A 24,803-nucleotide genomic window follows, 5' to 3' on the forward strand; every position below is an offset into this window, starting at 1 on the left:
GAGAGAGAGAGAAAAAAAAAAGATAGACTAGGAAACAAGTCAAAAAGGGGCTCCCTGGTGGGGATTGGATAGAACAGAGAGAGAGGGAGAGTGCTTGTAATACAGGGCTATCCATACAAGCATGCTGGTGGGCAGAGAGGAGTGTTTAGCTGCAATTAGTAGGATTCACATCAGTGGAAAGGATCAGTGATCTCCAGAGCTTGCAAGCAGAATTAACCCAACCCAACCCCTCCTTGGAACTCCTCTTACTCTTTTGGTTTCAGATATCCACCGCTGCTTGACCCCTGCAGCCCACCAGAGACATCCCCACCTCTGGATTCTAATCACTGACATTTCCACTTCAGCTTCCAACCTATTTACAACAAGGGCAACTGCTGTCCTCTCTTCCAAGCCAACTGCTCTTCCACAGGCTGACCATTAGCCGACAGAGGATTTTTTTTACAGCCTGGAAAAAAGAAAAAGAAGGAGGGAGGGGGGGACAGAGATTTTTTTTCCCTATGTTGGAGGGGAGTTGAATTTGTCCTGTATGTGGTAAGTCTCGGTTACTGTTAACTGTGCGCAACTGGAGATTTAGACGCAGGATCCCGTGCGCTCTTGGACATACCCAGGACTATGGACATAACTGAATCTGGTTTGTCAATCGAGTGATGGATGTTGGTGCCTTATTCTCTGCACAAGATAAAGTCCTGGGGCTCCTCGGCCAGCAGCTCTCCCGTTGCCATCTACTTTATCTACACTCTCTCATCCTTCCAGTATGTTTCTTTCCATGAGGCGTTTGCTCATTCCGACAGCCTCAGTACAATGTGGAAATGGATACTGACACATAGTGCCCCAGGCTTCTCCCACTTGCCCCGCTCTTTGCTGCTCTTCTTTCTCGTCGCCTCCATTTCTGTCACCTGCAATGAGGCCAGGGCCAGGGACTGGCTGCGCTCCGCGGAGGCGTCCTCCAACTCTTCGTCCGGTCGGCACGTGCGGAGCTATAACCACCTCCAGGGAGACGTGCGGAGCAGGAAACTCTTCTCTTACACTAAGTACTTTCTCCAGATCGATGGCAACGGCACAGTCAGCGGCACCAAGAGGGAGAATTGCCCTTACAGTAAGTAACAGTATCTGCCCCAGCTTGGAAAAGGGGGAAGAGGATTTAAGCAGGGGTTGGTTGGCAAACTTCTACATTGGGGTGGGGTGTTTTTTTTTTTGTTGCGGGGGGATGATAACCCTGATTCAAGTTCATACAGTGTTGGTTTAACAATTCCAAAGAACAGCTGCTGCCTCTTAGGAAGACTAACTGTCAGTCAGTGGTAGCAGTGCAACTTAACACAATATCAATAGCTCCTAAGAGGAGCTGCAGCAGCTGAGAATGTGATTGAGCTGATAACTAAGTGCTCCCCTCAGTGTGGTCCTCCTTAGCCCCCCCAGTGCCACCCAGCACATCTCTGGAATCTGCTAATAGCCCTTTGTGCGGGGGGGCTGCGTCTAGTGTTGGACTGGCCCACAGGGATACCAGGAAAACTCCAGGTGGGCCCAGGTGTCAGTGGCCCTCATGTTGTTAACATTTGGTTTATTTCATGGCCATTCTCTATTTCTATGAGAACAAAGAGGCTAAATAGACGGAATAATAGATTATAGTATGTAAAGAAAATAGACTAGGAGAAGAGAGGTTGAGGTAGGAGAGGAAGAATAATAGTAATGGGCCCCTGGTCTATTGTTTTTGGATGGGCCCCTGGTGTCCTAGTCCGACATTAGCTGCGTCTTTGCGACACAAAGGTTGTGAACTGAGCTGGGCTGTAGGTATCGCACAGCATGACATTCCCTAAAGATAACATGCAGGGATTTGTTCTGTTTCACCAAGGTTATGTTGTACTACAATCCCCATAATCCACCCTGGGGCAAATCTTGACTAGCGCTGGCCGATTGTTTAATTTCTGATGCTAATTCCACTGATTTCTGTAGTGCCATGTGCTGCCATGTAGTGCTGCCATGTGTATTAATTACTAATCAGCCTTATATTGTGACATTTCTATTCTATGTGTACTGTATATTGTGAGTGGGTCCCTAAGCTCAGTAAGTGACAGCAGCACAGAGCATGTGCAGTGAATCAGCAGAAAAGAAGATGGGGAGCTACTGGGGCATCTTTGGAGACACAGATCTTTACTGCTAAAGGGCTGTGGTTGCCTTGGGCTGGTACAGAAGCCCAAAACATATTGTACAAAATTTCTAGCTACTGTAGTTAAGCTTTAGTTTTCCTTTAAATTAACTATTAATATGACGTAGAGAACAATATTCTGAGACAATTTGCATTTGGTTTTATTTATTTATTTATTTGAGTTATATTTTTTTGAATTTGCAATTTTAGCAATCTGGTTGCTAGGGTGCAAATTACCCTAGCGATTTGAAAGCCATTTGAAAGCTGGAAAGAGTCAGAAGAAAAAGGCAAATAATTTAAAAACTAGAAAAAAAGAAAAAAAAAAAAAAAGAATTAGCCGTTGTAGAACATACTAAAACTTAAAGGTGATCCACCCCTTTAATAGCAGTTATATAACAAGGCACAATTATAGGGAGCAATGAAAGTGTGCGACTGGTCTAGTAACCTATAGCAACCAGTTAGTTGGGAGCAGCGTGACTGGTCCACTGACTGATTAGGGTGCCCTCTGTGGGCAATGGGATGTTCTGGAGTGATGTGACCTGCTTGAAAGTTCAGTCCTATCAGTTGCACTAAGGTGGTGGTGGGTGGAGGGAAAATAAAATGCGAGGGAATAGGATGGGTCTCATGAAAATATTCTGCTGTTCTGGAGACACATTTTATATAAATGGGATCATAGAGCATTCACAAACACTGGTAAAGATATAAAGGCGGCTCAAGAGCTTACAGTTTAAAAGTGAAGTAGCTGTGTCTTTACAATCCCCTGAAAGCTTGTGAAGCCATGTCATTCCATGATTGACAGTTACCACCTAGATATATGGACACAGCAGAATATTGCTCATCCAATATCATGAATAGGGCTGTACAGTATTTGACTATGCTCTGTGTAGATCATTATGGAGAGGAGAAGAAGCACGGAGAGGGCACAAATCATACTCAGCTGTCCTTTGTGTCTGGGGCTCAGGGCTAAACAGACTTTGCGAAGCCCCATAATTAATATGAAATATTCCAGCTCTTGTTAAACAGCCTTCAGCAGTTGTTAGGTGCTGGGAGTTGTACATTAGCAATATCAAGCTTAATGTTAGCGTTACGTTAACTACTGTCCCCATCATGCTCTGCTGGCTAATGACATTTCCAATACGTTTCCTACCTACCCCTGGTTATGGGGTCCTGGATGCCCTTAAAGGGGTCATGCACAGTTGAGTTAACTTTAGTAGGATGTAGAGAGTGATATTCTGAGACAATATGCAATTGGTTTTCATTTTCTATTATTTGTGTATATTTTTGCTTTATTTAGCTTTTTATTCAGCAGCTCTCCGGTTTGCAATTTCAGCAATCTGGTTGCTAGGGTCCAAATTACCCTACCAACCATGCATTGATTTAACTAAGAGACGGGAATATGAATAGGAGAGGTCTAAATAGAAAGATGAGTAGTAAAAAGCAACAATCACAATCAATGTGTAGCCTTCAAAAGCATTTGTTCTTTAGATGGGGTCAGTGACCCCCCCCATTTGAAAGCAGGAAAGAGAAAAGTTACTAACTATAAAAAATAAATAAAGAAGGCCAATTGAAAAGTTGCTTAGAAACTGCCATACTATGACAAACTAAAAGTTGATTTAAAGGTGAACCACTCCTTTATAAACATCTCTAATCTGAAATGCGAAGTATGATTTGCCATTGAGACACTGCTAGTTGCCCCATCGTGCAGAGGTGCCGGGTACTTACTAGCCGACAAGATTCCCACTTCAGGTATAAGTGAAATGTCAACAGCCTGCAGAAAACATGTGTTTTTTAAACAGTCCCAGATCCCATTCCAGCTCCAAACTCCCTTTGAGCACAATGTACTGTATCTGTAGTTAAAGGAGCAGCAAAATAAACAGCCTGCAGCATTCTGTATGTGGATTAGTCTGTATGGAAATGAACTTTACTGAATGAAACATATACCAGTCCCCTTACTGTCAAAGCCACGGCACCTCAAAAAGATGTAGATGCAAAATCACCCCCTCGAAGAATTGTTACATACAAAATAGAGGAGGGATAAGATAACGATACATTTGTTTCCATTCTTCATGTGTTGAAATAAATGGGTGAAAGGGGGTTGTTCACCTTTGAGATAACCTTTAGTACAGAATGATATTCAGAGACAATTTCCAACTGGTTTTCAATTTGTATTATCTAAGTTTTTTGAGTTATTTAGCTTTTAATTCAGCAGCATTTTCATTTTTGGTAGCTAGGGTCTAAATGAGCCTAGCAACCGTGCACTGATTTGAATAAGAGACTGGACTATGAATAGGAGAGAGGCCTGAATAGAAAGATGAGTAATAAAAAAATAGCAATAACAATAGATTTGTAGCCTTACAGAGCCTTTGTTTTTGTAGAAGGGGGCAGCGACCCCCATTTGAGAGGGTTAGAAGAAAAAGGCAAATCATTAACAAAACTATAAAAAATAAATAATGAAGACCAATTGAAAAGTTGCTTAGAATTGGCCATTCTATGACATAATAAAAATGTACTTAAAGGTGAACCACCCCTTTAAGCATCTTAGTGCTAGTTCAGTATGTGTGTCACTATACTGTTAACTGAACTTTAATACATTGTGGTGCCCTGCCAGGTGCCATCCAGAGGGCACAACATCACAACTAAATATGCCCCCATTCACTTCACTACGGACTTCCCACTTCATTGGTGCTCTACCACTTCCCACAGACCCACAGCAAACACTTATATACAGGTATGGGACCTGTTCTCCAGAATGCTTGGGACCTGGGGTTTTCCGGATAACGGATCTTTCTGTAATTTGGATCCACACGCCTTAAGTCTATTGGAAAACCATGTAAACATTAAATAAACCCAATAGGCTGGTTTTGCCTCCAATAAGGAGTAATTATATCTTAGTTGGGATCAAGTACAGGGTACTGTTTTATTATTACAGAGAAAAAGGAAATCATTTTTAAAACTTTGGATTATTTGGTTAAAATGGAGACAACCTTTATATCATTCAGAGCTTTCTGAATGGGTTTCCGGATAACGGATCCCATAACTTTACAATCTTCAGCCCTTAATATTGCCCCCCCCCTTCTAGTTTCTTACAGTGGAGCCCTCCTTAACACACAGACATAGAATGGTTTTAATCACTTCTGGTGTCATGTTTAATATAGCGCAGCTTATCATTATATAGACATGCGAATAGTACAGCAACTTTAATGTATATGCACTATGCTATGAAAAGGAACAGCCACCCAAGTCTTCTATTTCTCTGGGTACTTCATGGTGGCACTGACACCCACTTCTAAGACCACCAGGTTTCCACCTTGGTGTAGATTTCATTCTCGGTTAACTTGACTGGAGACATTCGGGTTCCCTTGCTTTAAACAGATATTGCTCGGAGGCATTTAGCCCCCTAACTTACAGTAGGTACATTTTATATTGCATAGGTCTATACATCTATCTGTCTGTCTGTCTATCTTTCTATCTATTTATCATCTTGATCTATATCTATCTATCTATCTATCTATCTATCTATCTATCTATCTATCTATCTATCATCTATCTATCTATCTATCATCTATCTATCTATCTATCTATCTATCTATCTATCTATCTATCTATCTATCTATCTATCTATCTATCTATCTATCATCTATCTATCTATCTATTTATCATCTATCTATCTCTCTATTATCTATCTATCATATATTATCTATCATATATTATCTATCTATCATTTATCTCTATCTATCTATCTATCTATCTATCTATCTATCTAACTATCTATCATCTATCTATCTATCTATCTATCTATCTATCTATTATCTATCTATCTATCTATCTATCTATCTATCTATCTATCTATCTATCTATCTATCTATCTATCTATCTATCGTTCTATCTATTATCTATCTATCATCTATCTCTATCTATCTATCATATATTATCTATCTATCTATCATCTGTCTCTATCTATCTATTATCTATCTATCTATTTATTATCTTGAACTATCTGTCTGTCCGTCCGTCCGTCCGTCCGTCTGTCTGTCTTTCCATCTATTTATCATCTTGATCTGTCTGTCTGTCTTTCTATCTATATATCCATCCATCCACTATCTATCTATCTATCATCTATATATCTGTGTGTGTGCTTGGTATTTAAATAGCATGAATTGGCTGCTTGCACCTGAACTTCTGAGAGCCAGTGAGTGACTACTACTCCACTACTAGAGCGACTGGTTAGCTTGCATAGGTGGTGATTAGTTGCTTGTGATTTATTTGCAACGAGTCAACAGGAACATTCTCTGATCTCATCTCAGTTTTCTCTTTTTCCAGTGGGACCCAGCCACACAGCCCTATAGCAATCAGCATTCTAGTGCCATTTTCAGTCCCTGAGATTATTACATAGGAGCTGTTTGTGCAGCGTTGTACTGCTGTACCCTGTGGCAAATGCCCCATAGAGCAGAAGGGTGTTCAGCCTCCCCCAAATCAGGAACAGTGTCAATTCCAATTTGGTGGAGCCCCAGTGCAAAAGGCAAAATGCCATTCACAAACAATGAATTCTTGAATTAAATAATTAAAATGCTATTGTCTATATTATACTGAAATTGTATGGGGAATGTGCCATTTAAAGCAGAACTAAAGCTTAATTAAAGAAATAGGCTAGAAATGTTATACATTATGTTTGTGCTTCTGTACCAGCCCAAGGCAACCACAGCCCTTTAGCAGTAAAGATCTGTGTCTCCAAAGATGCCCCAGTAGCTCCCCATCTTCTTTTCTGCTGATTCACTGCACATGCTCTGTGCTGCTGTCACTTACTGAGCTTAGGGACCCACTCACAATATACAGTACACATAGAATAGAAATGTCACAATATAAGGCTGATTAGTAATTAATACAGATAATTACTACATGGCAGCACAGAAACCAGTGCAATTAGCATCAGAATTTAATAATCAGCCCTGTAGCATCAGCTTATATTACAGGGGAAGCTCATTTTCTGCTGGATAATTAGTGACGAGCCCTAAGCTTAGCTTCTCAACAGCTGCTCAGAGCCCACTGAGCATGTGAGAGTCACAGACACTTTCCAAGATGGTGACCCCCTGTGACAAGTTTGAAGTCCTGGATCATTGCTGCTATTGACAAGCTGAAACTTTAGGTGGGTGCAATAAGTTCAGTATATAAAATATGGTATTTTTTAGGGATGCACCGAATCCACTTTTTTGGATTCGGCCAAACCCCCGAATCCTTCACGAAAGATTCGGCCGAATACCGAACCGAATCCGAACCCTAATTTGCATATGCAAATTAGGGGTGGGAAGGGGAAAACATTTTTTACTTCCTTGTTTTCTGACAAAAAGTCACGCAATTTCCCTCCCGCCCCTAATTTGCATATGCAAATTAGGATTCGGATTCGGTTCGGCCAGGCAGAAGGATTCGGCCGAATCCGAATCCTGCTGAAAAAGGCCGAATCCTGGCCGAATCCCGAACCGAATCCTGGCCGAATCCCGAACCGAATCCTGGATTCGGTGCATCCCTAGTATTTTTAGCCATATTCATTTTTAGGGGTTAGTTCTCCTTTAAGCATATGGAGTGGGACTTATTGTTGGTTATGTCTATAACAAATGAAAGCAGGGAGTCCCTACAGGAACAGTGTATATTTCTCAATAAGAATGGCACAGGCTGAGTCTGTATGTGTATATTCCCCCTGCATTCACTCCAGTAATATGATACACTGCCTCGCTCACTTTCTCCTATGGCACCCGCTGTGAGCTTTCTACAGAAAGAACAAATAATTGTACTTGGTTCGGATTCCCTTTGCATCTGATCTAGTCACCGCCATGGCCCCAGGCTAGGATACTATATATTTTGGCTTGTCTAGATGTTAAACTACAACTCCCAGCATCCCTCTGTCAGTCGTGGGTACTACTCATCTTGAAAGCAATTGCTTGGCAATACAGTGCAAAGCTTGCACCATTTTTCATGGATCATAATTATTCTTTTATAAGAATGCATTGCATATTATGAAGACAGTAAAACAGTTAAGTGTATTTGAAGAGATTATTGCATCACAGAATGGGAGCTGCCATGTTGATTGATTGGAAGGGCATTGTCTGTTTATGGTGGTGCTTTGTTGATGGCAAAAGGAAAACTTTCAGCCAAAGCTGACAATCTGATTTGCAGGGGCGGTTGGTGCATTAGGCCAAGAAATGTTCCTAAAAAACAACCTATTGCCTGTACCAATATTACTATATTAAAGGAGAAGCAAAGCTACCAAAGCAGTTTATTGCCAATAGATAAGCCACTATAGTGCAAGCTATAACATACCTCCCAACATTTTGGAAATAAAAAGAGGGACAAAAAAGTTGCCGCGCGTAGCACTGCGATTTTTTGCCACGCCCATTTTGTGGCCACACCCCCTAATTACCATGTTCAATTTACAAAATTTGGCAAGTTATGAAAGTTTGAACATAGCTGTGGTTTTTTTAAGTTATTACAGTTTTGCTAATGAAGGTGAATTGCTCTTTACGCTGTGAGTCTAACTTTTCCCAAGGGATCTGTTATCTTATATTGTTACAATTACTTATTTGCTTATCTCAAAATAGTAACAAAGTATTTTATCTGCTGCTGTGGCTGTTCTGGGCTCTCTGCCAAAAGCCAATTAAGTTAGAAACATTGTTTCTTTTTCTGGCTGTTCAGTGCAGTACAAACGAGGGACTGCGGGTTGTGCTGTCAAAAGAGGGACTGTCCCTCTAAAAACGGTCATGAGGTATGAACACTATATTTATTCAGCAGAATGCTTTACCATTCCTGAGTAAACAGCTCTAGAAGCTCTGTCTGTTTGTTTAGGATAGCAGCTGCCATATTAGTTTGGTGTGACATCACTTCCTGCCTGAGTTTCTCCCTGCTCACTCATAGCTCTGGGCTCAGATTGCAGCAGGGAGGGGAGGGGGAGGAGGGAAAGGGAGGGAGAGAGGAGCAAACCGAGCATGCTCAAGCCCTAGCCCTGGAGGTTTATGCTGAAAACAGGAAGTCTGATACAGAAGCCCATGTGTACACAATAGAAGGAAAGGTTATACCACTGACTGGGGCCAATAAAGGATAAACAAGAGTTGGGGTTGAGGACCAAAGAAATAATAAAGTCAAGCCTTGCCAGTGGCTGTAAGCAGGGTTAGTCTGCTTGCCATTTATTAGGTGGAAACATTATTCAGAGTTCTCCTTTAGTGATGGACGAATTCTGACTGCTTTCTCTTCGCCATAAATTAGCGAAATGGCGAAAAAAATGCATTGAAGTCTATGTGCGCCAAATTTTTGACTTGCGCCAATTTTTTTCATCCATTAGAGCCTATGAGCGGGTAAAAAATCCGCTCATCACTATTCTCCTTCTGTTGACTCTGATCAGTAGGGCAGCTCCCACTTTCATGTACAATATAAGGGCGATTATGCACTGAAGGCACTTTATCTGACGTGAACTGGGGATACATTTATTTTATTTAGCAATGTACTCGGCCTTGATGTTTGCGAGGCAGCTGACTGGGCCTGCACCACCTCTCGCTTCTGATACTTTCCCATGGAAACTGTTAAAGTCGCGTGCAAACATAGCGGAGACTCCGAAAACATTCCCAAATATTTGCATTCTGTTTGTTTCACAATTGTTTTTAATTGCTGTGACCTGTCCCATGTTTTAGTAATTGTCATATGGTTCTCTTTCCCTTTAATCAAGTCAATAAAAGCAGGAAGCTTTGATGTCGGCCCTTCGTGCTACCGTTACTATTTGTTATTCCCAACAGATAGTTCTTTGCTCAACGATTACATCTCTCTTTGTAATGGCTCATCCCAAACGTATAGATGGGTGGCAAGTTCAGCCTTCAAGAACCAGGGCTTGACTTTTTTTTTTTTAAAAAGGGGAACTCCACCCAAAAGCAATTTTTTTTGGTTGCATAATCAAAGAAAAGTTCTAAACAACTTTAAAACATACATTTTCTGGGGGCTGTAAAGTTACAGGTATGGGATCCGTTATCCGGAAACCCACTAACCATAAAGCTCAGAATTACGGAAAGGCTGTCTCCCATAGACTCCGTTATATTCAAATAATCCAATTTTTTTTTAAATAATTTCCTTTTTCCCTGTTATAATAAAACAGTACCTTGTACAGGATCCAAACAAAGGTATAACATACCTCCCAACATTCTGGAAATGGAAAGAGGGACTAAAAAAATTGCTGTGCGTACATTTTTTTGACCACGCCCCTTTTTGCAGCCACAGCGCGTAATTACCGTGCCCATTTTACAAAATTTGCTAACTTCTCCCAAGGGACAAAACTGTTACAAATGTATTTTAAGTATGTATTCTGGGCTCTCTGCCAAGAGACAATTAAGTTAGAAACATTGAATCTTTTCTGGCTGTTCAGTACAGAGAAATGGGGACTTCCCAGTACAAACGCAGGACTGCGGGTTGAGCTGTCAAAAGAGGGACTGTCCCGCTGAAAACGGGACAGTTGGGAGGTATAATTAATCCTTATTTGATTGTTATTTTATGTTAGTATGATTTTCTAGTAGACTTCAGGCATGAAAATCCAAATGATGGAAAGATCCATTATCTGGAAACCCCCAGGCCCCGAACATTCTGGATAACAGGTCCCTTACCTTTATTAGCAACATTTCTGACTCATGAAACAATGTAGGAGAAGTCATTGTTTTAGGAGCATAAAGGATATAAACAGGCAGGCAGACACTGATTTCAACAGAAATTACATTTGCAAGTAAATTTAAATCCTTTGGAAATGTACAATGAATGTATATTGGAAAGTTCCTTTAAAGATAAGATAAGATGTATTTTTTTAAGGTGGTTTCCCCTTTAACATCAGTAGTCTGGCTTCTCTCCTTAACAAGCTTCTGTTTTATATGAACAATGTTTTTGTAATCCCTGTTAAAGCAGAGGCCTGTAGGTAGGGTTGCCACCTTTTCTGGAAAAAAATACTGGCCTTCCTATATTCTTGCTGTTTTTGCTACAGGCCAGTTGGCAACCCTACCTGTAGGCCGGATTTACAAATAATGCACCCCTATTTTCGGTGCCACCTGCACCCCTAACAAGTGCGCGCAAGAGATCTCTCCATTCTGGTTGGTTCCTCTGCTCTCCGCTCCGGGTGTCCGGGTGTGACCAAAAGCTGTTGCTGGGTAGCCCCTAAAAATGTGCCGCCCTAGGCCCAGGCCTTTGTATCCTTGCCACAAATCCGGCCTGCCAGTAAGTCACTCATTCCAGAGCTATTGTGTTTGTAAGACTGAGGGCACATTCCGGTGGAGAAACACCTGCAAACCAACTTTGTTGCCACCCACTGAGGGAACTGCCTGACGCAGTGGAGCAAATTTACTAAAGGGTGAAGTTGCCTTCGCTAGCAAAAATTTGCCAGGAAAACAATCCACAGGGACATCACCAATTTATTAACAAGCGTAGACGACAATTCGCTAGAGAAAAACCTCAGCGCTAATGAAGTTTCACAGACTAATTTTTGGTCAGGCGAATGATCATTACTCCGCAAATAGTGATGGATGAATCTACTACGAAAAATTCGCAAAACACATTGAAGTCAATAGGTGTCAAAATAATTTTGACATGATCGATAATTTTTATATGTGCGACTATTTGGTCAGAATGCATTAAAGTCAATGGGCGTCTGAATAATTTTGATGCGCGCCATTTTTTTTTGCCGCTACAGATTTTTCACTGACGGATTTTCGCCACAGTTTCGCTAATTATTTTGCGAAATGTGGATATTTGCCCATCACTATCTGCAAATTCATTAAAGTGCAAATTTTCCACTAAGTTACCCGTTTTGCCAGAGTTTCTTTCACCAGGTACAAGTGATAAGTAGAAGCCACATCCTCCTCAATCTTATGTCGTAAAAATTATGAATAAGCGTATGCGCTGTAAATTAACGTCTGACGAAGTGGCACGAACTGTGGCTTCCAAGGCAAAAATTCGCCCTTTAGTGAATTTCCCCTGTGAGTGCAGGTAAGGTTGCCACCTTTTCTGAAAAAAAACACCTATCATTTTATCTTTCTGCCTCATTAATAACACTGGCATCAAACATTACTTTTGCCAGCCAGGCCAATAAAGTGTCAGCCTGGTGGCAACCCTAAGTGCAGGTGGATCTTGTCTCAAACATATACAAGTGTTTTCAGACCAAGAACCTATGGGTGTCCGTACGGGCTAATATTTCATAGAGTAACATCTCACTGAAGATGAACCTATACATGACAATGCAGTAGATAAACTAATTAAGGGCTGTCTTGGGGTGGGAAGTATAAAAAACATTTTGTATTGTTGGGAGTTACATATACATGCAATTTCTTGGAATAGCTGAAGAAGTCAGGGTGGGGCCACTGCCCCCTCTTGCCCCCTTCTGCGGACACCCATGTAAGAACCCCTTGTACTAACTGTATCAGGTGAGCCTATGACTAAGTATCCTTGGTAGACATGAAACGCGTCAGGCCTTGGTTCTTAATTATGGAGAATTTTAATGTAAGCTTTCACCCTTTGACAATCTGACTTCGGCTCTACTACTTTGTGGGTCCAGGCTTGTGCCGGCCTCTTTCGATTTCTCCTGGTGTTTGCTCCCTTTGCTGAAGGTCTGGGGCATGTGCACCCGGTCCCACCGTACATAGTGGTAAGCTAATTTAAACGCATTTCAATACACTGCAAATACTGGTTCCCATTTAAGTCAGTGGGTGGTGGTGAGGGGTGGAACTAGGGGTATTCAGGGAGGGAGGAGAGGCGGCAGCTGGCCCGAGTCTGGTGGTGGTGGTCATGCCTTTCAGAGCTTCTCTAGAGACTGACAAATGCCCCCTGTGCCATAGTTGTATAGTGATAACCAATTCCCTTGCAGCTCTAGGGTTCTAGGTTTCCTCGCACACTCCAAAATATATAGGCAAAATAATTGACTCCAGATAAAACAAACTCTACTGAGTGTGAAAGAGGTCGTCACTTCATCTGGCCACATATTGAATAACATCCTGCATGGCTAATGTGCAAATATTTCGATGCATGCTGCAGACTGAACTGATTTATATGCAGCTTTGCAGCATACAGTGGACTCCACTCCACAGTGGACTCCACTTTTACCTACACTGAATTGGAGGAGAGACAGCTGGGTAGTCGCTATATATATGACTATATATATGACTATATATGACTATATATATATATATATATATATATATATATATATATATATATATATATATATATATATATATATATATATATATATATATATATATATATATATATATATATATATATACTATATATATTAATATTAATAGTACAGGTATGGGATCCGTTATCTAGAAATCTGTTATCCAGAAAGCTCCAAATTATGTAAAGGCCATTTCCCATAGACTCCAATTTAGGCAAATAGTTTGAATATTTAAAATTGATTTCCTTTTTCTCTGTAATAACATATCTCCCAACTGTCCCGTTTTTCGCGGGACAGCCCCGATTTTGACAGCTCAGCCCACAGTCCCGGATTGTTACTGAAATGTCCCGACTTTCTCTTTGATCTCCTGCACTGAACAGCCAGAAAAAGATACAACGTTTCTGAAGCTTAATTGGCTTTTGGCAGAGAGCCCAGAATAGATACTTAGATATTTTTGTCACAGTTTAAGATAAGCAGGTCTCTTGGGAGAACTTAGACTCACAGCTTAAAGGGCAATTCACCTTCATTAGCAAAACTGTAATAACATATAACCACAGAAATGTGTTCAAACTTTCATAACATGCCAAATTTTGTAAAATGGATATGGTAATTAGGGGGTGTGGCCACAAAAATGGGCATGGTCAAATATTTTCGCTATGCTCCGCGCGGCAAATCATTTTGTCCCTTTTTCTGTTTTCTGTTTATAATGTTCGGAGGTATGTAATAATAAAACAGTAGCAAACTAAGATATAATTGATCCTTATTGGAAGCAAAGCCAGCCTATTGGGCTTATTTAATGTTTACATGATTTTCTAGTAGATTTAAGGTATAAAGATTCAAATTACGGAAATTACGGAAAGATCTGTTATCCGGAAAACCCCAGGTTTTTATCCCGAGCATTCTGGATAACAGGTCCCATACCTGTACTGGTATCATCAGCTAAGCATACACAGCAACTGAAAAACAGTATATTTCCCCTTAAAAATGTAGAGATCTCCTCGCTACTGAATGCTAATGGTTATATTAACAGCTTCAAAGCGAGACGTAAGACAAGAGATGAAAGAGCCGTATATTCCTGCGTGTCACTTTGTTTGCGATACGTTGAATAAAACCTGAATGATTTTTTTTTTTGTGCTAATTTGTACTTAACGAACATCTGTGCGAGAGCGTCGGAAGGCAAAGTATAGGCTGTGTATAATAGTCCCACATGTGCAATCAGACGGCCGTGGCATGACTTCCAGCTGGATTCTCTGAATGCAAGTTCATTGTATCATTAAGATATTGTCTGAAAGGCGCCTAATTACATGGGAACCGACTGAAGCCATGCCCACAGGCCAAGTGACTTAGCCCACCAAAAAGTAAATTGTAGCCAATTAGGATGTTTAAATTCTAGTAACTGTGAGATATTTTTGATCCCGAACCCACACCTGATAGGTTCCTTTCATCCCTTAAAAGAAAAAAAAAACCTTTTTATTGCCGGAAGCTTTAAGGAACATCTGTCCTTTCCTAGAAGAAAAGAAGGAGACGTGATAAGCCAACGCTGCCAAGGGGGCAAGCAGACCTCCCATAATGCAGCCCCTTTTAAGAGCAAATGGGTGGAGCGAGAAAGTAATGAATCTTCTTTATATCTTTTTAGTTCTGGGAAAAGGGGCAGCAAATGCTACAGTGTGTGTATTTAAGCACGAGAATGTCAGGGGCAATAATTTGCGAGAGTATGCAGAATAAATAAAGTAGTACAGGTATTGGATCTGTTATGCGGAAACTTTACTGAAGGGCCATAGACTCCATTTTATCCAAATAATCAACGATTTCCTTTTTCTCTGTAATCATAAAACAGTAGCTTGGACTTGATCCCAACTGAGATATAATTAATTCTTATTGGAAACAAAACCAGCCTATTGGGTTTATTAAATGTTTACATGATTTTCTAGTAGACTAGAAGATCAGTGGTGTGACTACATATTTACTGGGCCCCACAGCAGATTATTTTTAAGGCCCCCAAAATGTTTAGAGGTTGACTTGTTTTACTAATATTTATTGAAAGTGTATACAGTATGATGGGCGAATAAATTCGGCTGGTGCGAATTTCCGCATTTTGCCACTGGCAAATAAATTTGCGATCTCCCACAAAAATTCACCGGCGTCAACAAAATTTTGCAGCGCGTTCGAAAAGTCGCTTGCGTCAAAACCGGCGTGAGTCAACACTATTTAGACGCCCATTGACTTTAAAGCCTGCGTCAAAATTGACGCAGTCATAAATTTTTAAGTTTTGCAAATTTTTTCGCCGTTTCCCGAATTTTGTGGGAAATTCGCAAATTTTTCGGCAAAGTGAAATGGGAGAAATTCGCCCATCAATACTATATACGAATTAGGGCTTCATATGGCCCCTATACCTCTTGGCCCCCCCCTGCAGCCACAGGGTCTGCTTCCTCTATAGTTACTTCCCTGATGAAGATCCAAGCTACGGACGCATCAGTTATACCGAAAAACCCAGCCATTCTGGATAACAGATCCCATGCCTGTCCTGAGATGGGGTCACTGTGTGTATAGTAACTGTGGGATAGTGTCTATAGTAAGGTAATAGAGTTTGTATTACGAGCATAAATAGTAACAAGGTAAAGAAAATTGTTGAGACCCCATTAACTTTAGGAATAAGACATTTTTACCAGTCTGTACCCCCCACGTACCTCCTTGGCACCCAGAAATTGCATTGTTTGTTCCCTCTATAGTTTGGCTGCTGTTTAGTGATGGGCGAATTTGTCCCGTTTCGCTTAGATGAAAAACTCGCTAAGTTCGCAAAATGGCGAAAAATTTGCAAAACGTGAATTTTGACGCCTGTGACAATTCTGACGCTCGCCGGCGTTAAAAGTCAGCAGGCTTCCAAATAATGTTGACGCGCAACGGTTTTGATACAAGTGACTTTTCCGCCGTGCGTCCAAAAATTTTAGACGCAGTTTCGCAAATGTATTTGCCGGAGGCAAAACATGGAAATTCGCTGCAAATAGGCACCTGCCGAATTTATTCGCCATCACTACTGCTGGTGTATATAGTAAGGTAGTAGTATATACATATATTCACTAATTTGGTAAGACGTGACAATGTCATGGATACAAGTGTGGTGACTACACAAAGGCAAGATGATGTAAGTAGCAGAGGTGTAACTATAGAGGAAGCAAACTCTGCAACTTCTAGGGGGCCCACAAGGCTTAGGGTATTCTAAAAAGATTTTACTGTGATGCTCTGGAACCTTTAATTACACCACTGGTCAGTTGCACTTTATATCAAGGCTTATCTAACATTCAGTCTTCAGATATTGCTGAATTTCAGTTGCCAACTACAGCAGAAGCCTGTTTGGGAATTCTGGGAGTTGTAGTTTTTTCCAGCTGGAAGACTGAACATTAAGCATCTCTGATGCCCCTTGGGACTTGTAGATCAATAACATGCTGGGGAGCAGCATAGTGGATATATCTGCCTAATTTACTCAGCAATTATTTTATACCAAACAAGTAACAATGCATACTACTTAGTAAAGGAATAATACTTTCCAACTGAAAGCATCGGATTCTGAATCATGAATCGTTCCTTGATTTTTGCATTCTGTTGTGTAGGTGTTAGAGCTCAGCGTCAGAACTGAGTTCAAACACCCCGTAGGATATAATGGTGCATCCCCGCTCAGAGAAGTCAAATGCATTTTAATAAGCTGGCCCATTGCTTTCAGTGTGTTAAAGTTTGTTGAAACACTTTCCTGACTGTCAGAATAATTTAGCCGACAGTCAGGAAACTATTAATACGGTTAATAAATCAGCCCCATTTGTGTTCTTTTCAAATGTTTGAGTGGCAACAGTTTTCTTTTGAACTGCCATATTTATGATGGCCCAGGGTGATGTCTTGCTGTGATTTATAGCCTTGTGTTTGGAGGGCAGGAAGAACGGGTGGTTCCAAAGAACAGAAAGGGAAGAGTACAAAGCTAAGCTAACGAACTACAGGCACAGAATAAGGGCAGCCTCTATCCTTGCATCAATTGACCCTTCATGGGTACTGTACTTATCATTTACCTGCGTCCCACAAAGCCATCACCCGCAATACAATATATACTCTTATTCAGTGTCGGAATGGCCCACTGGGATACCAGGAAAACTTCCGGTGGGCCAAGGTGTCAGTGGGCCCTCCTGCCTCCAAACATTTGGCCTATTTCATTACCATTCCCTATTTCTATGAGAACAAAGAGGATAAATAGATGGATTAATAGATTATAATATGTAAAGAAAAGAGAATAGGAGAATAGAGCTAGATAATAGTACTGAGAGTGGGCCCCTGGTCTAAGGTCTTTCGGTGGGCCCCAGTCCAACACTGTGTGGGGTCCCCCAAGGTAACAGTCCCAGTGGGCCCAGGACCCCCAGTCCAACACTGCTCTTATTCCTTGCAGCTTTCAATGATAGGCCATGCTCTGCCCAGTATTTGGTCAGGCTTTCTTTAGGTGGTAAAATGTATGGCTACCCAACTATAGCTACTGGTTAATCCATAATGGAGACAAAAACTGACCCAAATTTTACTCTGTTTGGCCTTTCAACCCATGCCTTTGCACTCCCAGGGAGAAACCATTTTTAACCTCAACCCCCCTCCCCCCTATTGTCCAGGCCTCTAGCAGATATCCCAGGAGTCCACTTAGCCCAGATATCCCAGGAGTCCACTTAGCCCAGTAATTATGTTGCTGGCTCCTTGTGTAATGATGTCATCTGACTAATTGGGCTCCCTCAGGAGCAGAAAAAACTATAGACCACACCAGATTAAAATTTACACAAAAAGCTTTCAAATGTTACACGAGCATGCTGGGAGTTGTAGTTCTTATATGCCGCCCATTGCTACAACAGTCCATCAACTGCACTTCTCCTTGCAGTTTAAAAATGAAGAATGCTTGAATTCAGATGTACATTTCCATTTTTAGACGGCATTCAAGTCCACATAGGCTTTCAGTTTCAGATTTATAAGGAAATGAAGCCTGCGTGAAAGCCAAAAATAAATGTTAGGTGGATTAGTGCATTGACTGTATTGCAGCCCCACTATTATATCTTGCTAAAAATGACAGCAGCTGGTGTCTGACATAGTTGGGCACCTCTCCAAGAACAGCAAATCCTGTTATGCTATGGCTGTCCAGAACGATACAAATATATTCTCAGCACTTAATCCCTCTACCCCAAACATTTACTCCAGCTTGGCACCCCACTATTAACACTGTATAAATTTAATCCCACTAACAGGTTGTGTGGTTGATTGTTATATTGGGGGGGGGGGTGCCGTTCTAGCTATCGATAAATAAGACCCACAGGTTGCTTGAGGATCTTGTGCACTCTATTTTTCTCCTATGGGAAAAGAGCCAGTGAATATAATATGCTCATTTCCTGCATGCAATAAGATTTATATGATTCTGCTGTTGCTTTTTGTAGCACATTGCATGTTATCTAAAGTGCAATGGAGGCAAATACTGGGGGATAACCTTAATATTAAAGTATTGCCTGGTGCAAGAAGTGAATGCCATGTCTCAAAAGATCATGATTGTCTATATCAGGGATCCCCAACCTTTTGAACCCGTGAGCAACTTTCAGAAGTAAAAGGAGTTGGGGAGCAACACTACATAAAAAATGTTCTTGGGGTGCCAAATAAGTGCTGTGATTGGCCATTTAGTAGCCCCTATGTGGATTGTCAACCTACATTGAGGCTCTGTTTGGCAGTAAACCTGGTTTTTATACTACCAAAACTTTCCTCCAAGCCTGGAATTCAAAAAATAAGCACCTGCTTTGAGGCCACTGGGAGCAACATCCAAGGGGATGGAGAGCAACATGTTGCTCGCGAGCTACTGGTTGGGGACCACTGGTCTATATTGTCTAAATAGCTGTCCTATAACTTGCCTTGGACAATAATTAACTAACATTCTGCGTGTACCTAAGTATCAAACTATTTGGCACTCACTTTCTCTCTCTTCCCTTTCTCTTCTTTCTTACTTTTGTTGCCCCCGTCCCCTCCCTTTTATTCGCACAAATTCTCATCATCTGGACGGGAGCAATAGGGATTGGCGCACAGGAAATTTAAAAAACGATTTAATCTCCTGCGGATCCCCATTGTTTCTGAACCAGTGTGGGTGTGGTTGGGCAGCATGCCTGCCCTAAAATCCTGCCACCCTAGGCCCGGGCCTTGGTGGTCTTCCACAAATCCAGGCCTGTGTGTTTGGTTCAATCCCAGCAGCCTCACTGGAATTCTGTTGTCCTTCAGTCCAGCCTTCTGCACTGGCAAAGCCAATTATAGAAGTGACCATAGCACAAACATGTCTCAGATACGGATTTGTATGGCTGTCCCTATAGTAAGATAACTGTGTTTATTTTTTATTTGCCAATCAATAAACAAATATGGCTTCTCCGATCTAGCCCTTACTTTATAGCGCAAGGGTGTCTTGCATGGACAGAACCAATATTATTAGTTGGTTGGTGCTACAAGTCATATTGAGTCCAAGAGCAGCTTGTGTGAGCAGACCACACAACTGTACTTCCACAAGGGTGGGCATACCAGCCTCAAATATGAGGGTATCCAACTTTTAACTCCAAACTCCAAAAATGTGTGCAAAAAAAGAGAGTAAGGCAATTGGTAAACCCTGCAGTTCTCTGTTGCACAGCCTAGAGGCTAATGCCTAATGTACCAGGATGGACAGGACTGAAGGCCACATCTGGTACAGAAAAAAAGTTGTGGTTCACATGTTAATTTTCACCTGTCCAATGGAAACAGATGTAGCTGCTCCATAAGAAACAGCCTTTTCACAGCAGTTATTAAAATGACAAACGGCACGAGGTTGCATGGGAAGCAGGCGGTATGGTAAAAGTTCATATGTCAAAAGGACTCAGTCTTGGGAGAGCAATGTATATGGCAGCCACTGTGACTGTGTTCCATACATTAGGGTTTTCATGGGTTTCTCATGTACCAAAGGCTTAGTAATGTGCAGCTATAGGAAAGTAATTGATTTATGTATTATTTGTATTCCTTAATCCTTGTGTTGCTAATTCAAAATGATTTTCCTGCTGCGTTGTGGATCATTGCTTCAGATTTCTGTTGAGACTTGCTACCATTCAGAAAGGGCACTGGATGGAGACCTGGTCTCAAGGATGAGACTTGGGGTGAATACATACCTGTCTTCTTACAAATTGATTATATGGTAAAGCAGAATTTTATCTAATAACTGTGACCAAAAGTTGTCCATACATTAGCTGCCCGCTCCAAATCAGCTTTTTGGTTGGTGTATGAAGTCAAAACAATGACAGATTTCTACTCGGCAGGTCAGGTGAGGACCATATTGGGCCAACATCATTGGTTGGTCACACCAAAATGAGCAGACCTTTGCATGTATGGCCAACTTTAGGGTGCCATGGCTATTTTCTAGTAGCCTATTTTATAAATGCCAATGGTGTGACTAAACAACTTGGTGTGGTTTGCCATTCACACTATGGTTATATTGGCCTAATAGCTTGGCAGAGGGACCAAAAACACATCAACCATTATGCCATTGAGTTTGAAATGATCAAACTAGAAATAAATAACTGTCAGTGAGACTGCAGAGTACGACCAGATGCATCTCTGGGGTGCAGGGATCTTTCTGTATAAATACTATTAAAGGAGAAGTAGAGAAGTAAACCCTAAAAATAAATATAGTTATAATGCCATTATATATATATATACACTATACAGCAATGATCCAGGACTTCAAACTTGTCACAGGTAGTCACCATCTTGGAAAGTGTCTGTGACACTCACATGCTCAGTGGGCTCTGAGCAGCTGTTGAGAAGCTAAGCTTAGGGCTCGTCACTAATTATCCAGCAGAAAATGAGCTTCCCCTTTAATATAAGCTGATGCTACAGGGCTGATTATTAAATTCTGATGCTAATTGCACTGGTTTCTGTGCTGTCATGTAGTAATTATCTGTATTAATTACTAATCAGCCTTATATTGTGACATTTCTATTCTATGTGTCCTGTATATTGTGAGTGGGTCCCTAAGCTCAGTAAGTGACAGCAGCACAGAGCATGTGCAGTGAATCAGCAGAAAAGAAGATGGGGAGCTACTGGGGCATCTTTGGAGACATAGATCTTTACTGCTAAAGGGCTGTGGTTGCCTTGGGCTGGTACAGAAGCACAAAACATCATGTACAACATTTCTAGCTACTTCTTTAGTTAAGCTTTAGTTCTCCTTTAAAGGGGGGCAATGGAAAATGACCACTCTTAAAAAATATAATTTATATTTTTTCTAATAGCTCCTTAAAGTTTTTAGAGTGTAACGAGAAAACAAAAATCAATGAACTGTAGTAAGTGATGTTTACTGGAAAGGGTTGTATATGAAGGGACGGTCAGTAAATCACACAGTGTGCTCGGGTTTTATTCTGCCTGTCAGCGCACCCTCTGGAATACTATTTAGCAGAAATTCCCCATCTGTATATTTTGCTCTCAGACACACCATGCCACACACACAGAAAAGCTGTATAATATGCGCCCGACCTGTCATTCAGCTCGACGAATTAACTCATCACTACAGACATGCTCCATTCATCTGTAATTGTTTCAAATTGGGTTTATTTTAGATGCCTGGCATGAAGAGTTTGTTACACGTGTTTTCTCTTGTTCTCCTCTCGATGTTTACCTTTTGGAGCAGGTTTAGATTAGACTGACAGTTAAATAGGGCATAACTTTAGGGGAATCACATGTTGTGCTGCACAACCTACTTTCCTTGGGGAAAACACGAGCTTTCTCACTTGTGAACATGACTTCCCCTTTACATCGGTTACAAAGGTCACACATGGGGATTACTAATATTTGGCATAACTGTGAGTCGGCATACCTAGCTGTGCGGAATTTGAGGTTTTATTTTGGGGGCAGAGAAAAGGGCTCAGCAGACGCACATTTGACAATAATATACAGAATTATAATATGGCATACAATGTGGCAGTGGGATTTTCTTTTTCTTTTATCATGCTTAGCCTTAAAGGGATACTGTCATGGGAGAAATTTTTTTTCAAAATGAATCAGTTAATAGTGCTGCTCCAGCAGAATTCTGCACTGAAATCCATTTCTCAAAAGAGCAAACAGATTTTTTTTATATTCAATTTTGAAATCTGACATGGGGCTGGACATTTTGTCAATTTCCCAGCTGCCCCTGGTCATGTGACTTGTGCCTGCACTTTAGGAGAGAAATGCTTTCTGGCAGGCTGCTGTTTTTCCGTAACTGAATGTGTCTCAGTGGGACATGGGTTTTTACTATTGAGTGTTGTTCTTAGATCTACCAGGCAGCTGTTATCTTGTGTCAGGGAGCTGCTATCTGGTTACCTTCCCATTGTTCTTTTGTTTGGCTGCTGGGGGGGGGGGGGGGGGAGGGGGGTGATATCACTCCAACTTGCAGTACAGCAGTAAAGAGTGATTGAAGTTTATCAGAGCACAAGTCACATGACTTGGGGCAGCTGGGAAATTGACAATATGTCTAGCCCCATGTCAGATTTCAAAATTGAATATCAAAAAATCTGTTTGCTCTTTTGAGAAATGGATTTCAGTGCAGAATTCTGCTGGGGCAGCACTATTAACTGATTCATTTTGAAAAACATTTTTTTTCCCATGACAGTATCCCTTTAACCTCTAGGGTCCTGTGCATGTAAGTGCCATAAACATCACTGTGTATTCAGGGGGCAGGTCCCTTTAACTTGAACAGTATGGCTAAACATGTTGTCTATACTAAGCTCCCTATGGCATTTTGGTTACACAGGAAAATCACAGTAGGTGCATATATTCCATTTAATCAAGTTTCTTAGATGTGAAAGTAATACATGGTGCCCAAGCTGCTTTCTCTTTTAAGGCTTGACCTATTATACTACCACAACTGTTACTGAACGTCACCTTCCACAGTGACCTTAAAGTCAATGGGATTTTGCTAATTTTAGTTTGGTAGCAGGTGGGGAGTCTCAAGTGGGTCATACACTGCCCAATATTGGCTGCCAACTCAACTGCTGTTGACTGAGATGGCAACATCTTGATCCATGCATGGAGCCAAAATGTTTGCCTCCCCAATCAATATTTGATTGAGACTCAGCGAAGCAGTCAGAAAAGGATTGCATCTCTCCAGGTGGGACTGTATTGCACTAGCACCCTAATTTGATCATTGGCATGGGTCCCTATTGGTCAGATCAGCATGATCTGGTCACCCACTAGGGTTGACCTAAGATCCCCTTGTTTGGTGACCTCACTAAACCAGCGGATCTATAGGTGTATAGCAAGCTTTAGCCTATAAAGCAAAGTTTCGCAAATTATGAGACTTCCTATCCAGGGTTCCCTCAAAGAGTTGGATGGTGGAGCAAGATTTGAGGTGAAAAACATTTAGGGGGTTATTTATTAAAGTCTGAATAGAAAAAACTCGAAAAACTCGAGTTTTTTTTCACTAGAAAGCACAAATATTTAGAGGGAAAAAAAAACCTCAAAGTTTTCGTGATTTATTATACCCCAAGGCTGCTAAAAATCAGAATCCGGAAAGACTCAAATTTCAAATTTGAAAATATCATGGTCAAAGTTTTGGGAAAAAAATCCGAAAAATTCAGGGTTTTTTTTTTTTTGCAAAAATTTTTTGGAGTTTTTTTTTCAAAACCGATTTTATCACGTTTTTTTCAATGATAAATAAGGTCAAATTGTGTATTCTAGTTTGGCCGGACTTTTTTTTACTTAAAAAATCAGAAAAAAACTGATTTTTATTAATAACCCCCTTAATCTCAGACATCTTTGGAAACCCTGCCTGAAAAGCAGTGAACAGTTATTTGCTTTCGTAGATACTCTCGATAACTGTAGCAAGATAAATGCCAAAACAATATTTTCATGTATCCTGTTCTTGTTATAAGGATAGTATAGTTGGTCCATAAAGGGGGTTTGAACTCTAAAATCCATTACTTTAGTGGTTGCAAGAATAAAAGTATGTTGCAAGGATCATTTACAATGTACCCGAAGCCAATCAAAATATTTTACCACACTTATAGTATGAAGAGAATATTTTGAAGAGCCACTGGTTATAGGAGACAAGGAAATTGGGCTTTAAAGGAGGACTAAACTTAATAAAAGAAATGTTGTACATTATGTTTTGTGCTTCTGTACCAGCCCAAGGCAACCACAGCCCTTTAGCAGTAAAGATCTGTGTCTCCAAAGATGCCCCAGTAGCTCCCCATCTTCTTTTCTGCTGATTCACTGCACATACTCTGTGCTGCTGTCACTTACTGAGCTTAGGGACCCACTCACAATATACAGTACACATAGAATAGAAATGTCACAATATAAGGCTGATTCAGGGGCGTAACTATAGAGGAAGCAGACCCTGCGGCTGCAGGGGGGCCCAGGAGGTATAGGGGCCCCATGAGGCCCTAATTCATATACAATTTCAATAAATATTGGAGAAACAAGTCAACCTCTAAACATTTT

At 41.0% G+C, this 24,803-nt stretch overlaps 1 protein-coding gene across 1 annotated transcript in view; it reads left to right on the top strand.

Moving 5' to 3' along the window:
- Positions 1-346: 346 nt before the first annotated feature.
- The window catches only part of fgf10.S (fibroblast growth factor 10 S homeolog), a 79,229-nt gene continuing 54,772 nt past the window's right edge, over positions 347-24,803 (top strand). Inside the window, 1 exon segment of the mRNA NM_001137566.1 lies at positions 347-1,096. Coding sequence (NP_001131038.1) covers positions 652-1,096 — 445 coding nt within the window. The 5' untranslated portion in view covers positions 347-651.

Source organism: Xenopus laevis, chromosome 1S (assembly GCF_017654675.1).
Source record: "Xenopus laevis strain J_2021 chromosome 1S, Xenopus_laevis_v10.1, whole genome shotgun sequence".
NCBI classification, from domain to species: domain Eukaryota; kingdom Metazoa; phylum Chordata; class Amphibia; order Anura; family Pipidae; genus Xenopus; species Xenopus laevis.